The 6,331-nt window shown below is 33.6% G+C and overlaps 1 protein-coding gene across 1 annotated transcript in view; it reads right to left on the bottom strand.

Moving 5' to 3' along the window:
• Positions 1–1,623: 1,623 nt before the first annotated feature.
• Positions 1,624–6,331, bottom strand: part of LOC132270162 (uncharacterized) — a 54,488-nt gene continuing 49,780 nt past the window's right edge. Inside the window, exon 4 of the mRNA XM_059771363.1 lies at positions 1,624–2,202. Within this exon, the coding sequence (XP_059627346.1) occupies positions 1,624–2,202 (579 nt within the window). The remainder of the gene's footprint in view (positions 2,203–6,331) is intronic.

Raw genomic sequence — 6,331 nt, 5'->3', positions numbered from 1 at the left:
AATAACACGAAATTAGTCTAAAACGGGAAAGTAAGATAGATAAAGGCCTTAGAATACCTAAGCTTAAGGGGTTTAAATGCACACTTTTCAGCGTTCATCATATAACTTTTGAAACTTTAGAAATGTTAATGTAAACTCGTGCACTGAGTGACGTCGACTTAAAGCTCAAGAGGGTGAGTGTAATTTACCCCAGATTATTTAAAACAAATTCTTAGATACAAATACATTATGTGCATGTGAATATTCCTTCAAAAAGAGGCCATTTTTAGAAGATATATGTATAGAGGGGAGAGAGATATGTATATGCGGGATAGGAGGGAATTTTCCATCGTGATTTGCAGATTGGGGCATTATATCCAAGAGCTAAAACAAAATCGGTAACAATCCTCTGCAAAAGCTGCCTTTACGATTACAAATCTTATTTTTCTCAATAATTTTGTGTCTATTTGTTTAAAGGTTTTAGAGAAGAGAGAAATAGGTGGAGACCTTTAATCTCTTGCATGATAGTCGACGATGGTTTTGAATTTAGGTCCCTTTTTTTTTTTTTTTTTTTTTTTTTTTTTTCAACAATGCACTAATCATTGAGTATTATCACATATTCCTTATATATGTTAGATCTGTGTATTCTAAATTCCTAATTCTTACTTGGCTAAGATATATAATTTTTAGGGTAAATCAAACTCACACCCTTTAAGTTTGGGTTAAAGACACCCATCTATAACTTTGAGAGAGTGTGATCCAATTGCCCCCCAGGTTTGCAATTTTGAACTCTAACACCCCGAACCGGCAAAAGCCACCTTTGAAATAAGGTAAAAATATCTTATTACCCATTGATTCCTGAGTTGACCAATGTGAATAAAGTATATCTTATTATAGACCAAAATAGCCCCAGTTAGTTAATTCGATTTGTCATCCAAAATAGCAATTAGTTGAAGCCAAAATGGCTACTCTGCACCAAAAAAAAATAGCCCTTGGACTATATGTTATATATAGCTGTCCACCACAAGTTACAGCCTCTCCAACATAAACCTATGCAATGCAATACAAAATGCAATATCTAAAACAAAACAAAAAAATGGCATAACCAACACCATCAAATTCTAACACAAACCTATTACAGTACAAAATGCAAAAAAAGCAATCTCTTACGAAAGGAAAAAATAAAAAATAAAATACCCAACAAGAACAACACCATTAGGTATAATTACATAGCCATCAAATTCTAACAAACATGTTGCAGTGTAATACAAAATGCTTGACTTATAGGTCCTAGTACCAGGGTAGACCATTTGCTGATGATCTACTATATTGAGTTGTTTGTGGAGTTGTTGCTGTTACTGCTGCTCTGCTGGATTGAGTGCCTTGTGCATAATTTGAGACCCGCAAATATGCATGCACAATTAAAACTTTTCTAAGTGAATAAGTGGAAAATAGTAATAAGTTTGGTTTTGTTAGTTACATTGGACTAGCAAAATTACATTATTTTCTTAACTATGCTGTGATGTGCTTAAGTATTTTGTAAAAACAAAAATTAAAATAAAAGTAATGTTTACATTGGATTGATAGGCTTATGACGGTCCTATTATTCCAGCAGCTCTACGTAACTGTGCTACTGCTGTTGTTCTACTCCTTGTCCTTGCTCCTAGACCTTTCTTTCTTTTTTTGTTGTGCTTTTGTTGGTGCTGTAATTGATGGTGTTGCTGTAGAAGTTGATGGTGTTGTTGATGTTCTTGACCCTTTCTTCTTTTTGTTCTGAATTGGAGCCCTTTGATACCCTCTTTTGTTATGTCCACTTTCTTTGCATATGCTGTACCTCAGAATAGTTGACCTCTTAGTAGCTTGTGGTTCATCATATTCCCTCTTTCTTGCAACTCTAGGTCTGACTATAGGCATTTTTAAATCTGAAGGGAGTAAATCTACCTTATTTACTTCATCCCATTTACTCTCATAGTGTATGGGATGTATCAGATTTTTATAAGCTTTTAAATAACTATGGCTACTGAAGAAATCATCACAACACTCCTCAATATGCTCTCTTTTCCATGTAATACATGTTGCTGCATGCTTACATGTCACACTAATGAGCTGCCATTCCCCACAATCGCAAAACCAACTATGAAGATTCACAATATACTTTATCTCTAACTCCTCGGTTACCTCGTAGAACTCACCACCAGGCCAGATCAATTCACATGTCCCAGCCTTTTCAATAACAATGTTTAATTTGTTTATGATTTTTGGACTATCAAAATAACCGAACTAGCACATTTCTGAAACCTTTTATGATATTTGGTCATAAGTTTGGTCCATATACCCTCCAACATTGTGATACCCCTGGATTTCCGGACGCGGGTTGGCCAGGCCCACGCCCGAATACCCGAGGATGTTAAAAAAAATGGCAATAAATGAACACAGAGTACAAAATAGATAATAGGAATAAATGAACAACTGAAAGAAAGTAAAATGATAATCCATTAATAAAACCTCAGAACAAAATTTTCATTAATAAATTCTTCTGATATAAATAATCCTCCAACTTACACAACTTGGGAATCCATACTATGTGGACCCCTGGAAAACCGAACTAACCAAAAGATAGTAAAAACTGTCTACATCAGAAAACTGAAACATACAGAAACTCCTAAATAACATAGTCCGGAAGAATGAAGTAGACGATCCCTGCTCAGCACGAACAATCCCTACTCTTGACGAATACCTGAAAAATAATGGTGGGTCAGGCCCACAAACAAGTTCTACTCTACTACGGTCCAAGCAGAGACCCGATACGCAGATACATCCTAGATAACTTAACAATAGATAAAAAGTCCATATATGTATAAATATACACACTGTAGGACGCTCGCTAGCGCAATAGTTCTGTCTCAGCCTAAATAGAAGGTAGCATGCAAATCGCACATCACATGGGCATGTATAGCTAGACCAACTAGGGAACATCAACTATGTCCAGTTATCCATCATAGGCGATATACGCACCCTAACCATGATCGTGAGACTCAAACTCATATCACGGTACCATAATCATATATATATAATATCCTTCCTAATACAGAACATGAAAACAAACAGCCATTATGTCATTCAACTGTTTTAGTTGACCTGACATGAATATATATAAGTATGACTTAACTTTTATAGTTAATCCATTTCTTATTTTAGAATAGGTAGGACTTAGTGTTTTGAACTAATCCATCCCTAATATGCCACTGTCCTATTCCGGTGCATATAATTCCCAAATCAAATAATTGATGCAATAAATGATAAATTTAATCATCAATTAAAATCCAGAGCCTGATGTAATAATAATCAGAAATATAAATTGGGTACATTATACTGAAATACTCAAAAGTAATTTCATAACAATCCACAAATCCATTAATTGACGAAGTATATAACAGATAAAACATCAATTAATCCCATACAAGCATACTACATTTTCAGATAGTCAATTATGCTTATTACAGTGCTTAAACATGATTAATATTGTTTAACCATACATAGAAAAATTGCTAGAATACTAGTAAGCAATTAAATCATTTATTCCATACTCAACATGCAAGTTTATTGTTGAAATTCATGTTGTTCCATTCTTTAGCATATTGTTATAAATCATGCTTCCGAGTATTTTGACATATCCATTACAGTTATTTAAATCATTCACAGCATCTTAAACAACTTAGAAATACTCCAAACGGCTAAACAGAACTAAAAAAAAAAAAAATTAATTTCTGCAAGTTCCGGCGCTAGAGCAAGCTCCCACACTTCGAGAGCAAGCTCTGCCCTCTTGGGAGCCGGCTCCACCTAAGTGGAAGCTAGCTCTGTAGTGCTGGGAGCCTGCCCCCTCCATGTCGGAGCTGGCTCTGTCCATGAGGGAGCCGGCTCCCTTCATTAGAGAGCCGGCTCTCTCTCCCTGAGAGTCGTATCCTTAAACCCGTTCATCTTCTTCGCCTCCAGCAATGTTTAGAACCCTCTGTATTGTTTTATTACGATTCCTATGATTCAATCTATGTCCCAAAGGTTCCAGAAAATCATAGAAATCCAGTACGCATTGCTAACAAGAATTTAAAACTTAATCTGAACCAATTTATGCAATAAAACAATTTTAATTAATCAATACAAGAAATAGTTTACAGTCAGAATTAACGTGCATAAAACATCCGTTTTAAAGTCTGATTAAGTCCTGGAGACTATATAGGCATGCACAGAACATAGGTCTAAGGGAAGGAGTTAGAATAGAACTCTCTAGGTTTCGAATTGAAACCCTTACTTCTTCTTCCTAGTTTTTTTACGGTGATCCTTGGCCACCGTCCAAGCCTCCTACTGCTCTGGTTCTAACCCTCAAACAGCCCCCGACCTTCCTCCTTGGTCTGGCCTAATTCTTTGGCCTAAACCCTCACTTTTGTCTCTAGGTATCTCTTCCATCCTCTCTATTCTCTCTCTTAATTCTCTGCTACCACTCTCATCTATAAGGTGGCATGAATAACATTTTATAAACCCTAAGACAGACAACACTATATAAATATATAGGTTTATACCAACCCTAATCTGAAACTGATACTAAGTCGGCTAAAAAGAAAAGAAAAGAAAAGTAAAATATAATTACACAGACATATAAAGTCCTATACGTGAACACCAAATATATATATATATATATATATATATATATATATATATATATATAATCTCTTAACATAATATTACTAGTATTAACATTAAATTAAACAATTAATAATAATAATTCTCAAATAATCAAACAATCAAACAATTAACAATTAACAATTAAACAATTAATATTAAACAATTAAACAATTAATATTAAACAATTAACAATTAAACAATTAATATTAAACAAATAACAATTAGCAAAATAATAAAACAATTAATTCAATTAAACACATACCATCAAGCCACATAATCACATAACCACATAAGCACCTAATATACAATAAAATAAATAATATAAATCCCTTTTATATCCTTTTGAAAACTAGGAGTATTACATTCTTTCCCCCTAACAAAAGGAATTCCATTCTCGGAATTCACGAAACTCTGAATTATTTTCTTTTAAAATTCATTTCCGTTCTCGTGTGGGTACAACCTCTTTGTATGGGCTCCACCAAATTCCAACGCATCCAACAATATACAAGGCTCCTATATTAAGAAACACCATAAATGTATAACTCCTAGGTTGTATCTAACAACGACCCAATCTTACCCAAAATTTAGTGAAGGGTAACGATCCCTATTCCTCCAAGTTTCGTAGGATATACGCACAAAATTCTTATGCATCCAGTGCGAACAAGTTGGTAACGCTAATCGATAGGGTACTGCCGTAATTTATAAACACAATCCGTGAAAAAGTCAATTTAATATGGAAAACTAACCTTCCTCAAAAAAACACATTGCAAACAATCGTTTCCTGATAGGAAAACTCTAGTGTACAAGTTCAATTATTTACAACATCCTACTGCCACCTCCACCGCGCAATCCATTACAAAGGAGAGTATATCTTGCCAATGTATCCTTTAATGAAGTCAAGGTCAAATTGTATAACCCTTGCCTTCATTTTAAACCAACAGGTGAAAGGTCTGCACTAAATAATATACAAAACCACAAACGTTGTCACACTAACCTCCTTGTACCAACAATATGTAATACCGTTAATTTTAAAAGGATAGTCTCGGTATTTTAAGTAATCATTTTATTGCATTTTTATTTGTTGATTTGATTATTTGCCAAATTGGTTAATTGTTTAATTGCATTATTTGTTTTAATGGTTAATTATTTAATTGCATTATTTGTTTTAATTTAATTATATGCTTATTTTCATTTAAGTTTATGCTTTTATGGAATTGCATTATATGTTTGACTTGATTTATTTGTTAATTGAACCTATATGCTTATGCTTATGTGGACTTTTTGTATTTTACGGAGTTGGGCTTTGATAGAAGGTTAATGGGTACAGTTAATACCCATGGATGGTTATACTTATATGGATGGATATATATGTATATAAGGTTTTTTTAATTACTCGTTTCTATTAATAATTAAGTTAGAATTATTATTCATTATTATGTCGTACAGTTTTAGGGTTTTATATGTATGTAGGAGGTCACTTTGTCCCGATTGATAGATATATGTTTATTTTAATTTTATTTTTCCTTTTCCTTTTCTAGTATAATTTGAATTAGGTTTTAGTATTGCCTATTTATATGTCATTATAAGTCTGCCTAGGGTTAAGAAAACCCTATTCAGTTTCATGAACAGAAAGAGTTTTGAGAGGAAAACAGAGAGAGGAAAATTAGGGTTTGGC

The sequence above is a fragment of the Cornus florida genome, unplaced genomic scaffold (genome assembly GCF_030987335.1).
Source record: "Cornus florida cultivar Cherokee Brave unplaced genomic scaffold, ASM3098733v1 CherokeeBrave_3.0.0_Hap2_Chr08, whole genome shotgun sequence".
NCBI lineage: Eukaryota > Viridiplantae > Streptophyta > Magnoliopsida > Cornales > Cornaceae > Cornus > Cornus florida.
The sequence above is the reverse complement of the archived record's forward strand: the minus strand, read 5'-3'. Positions and strand labels throughout refer to the sequence as shown.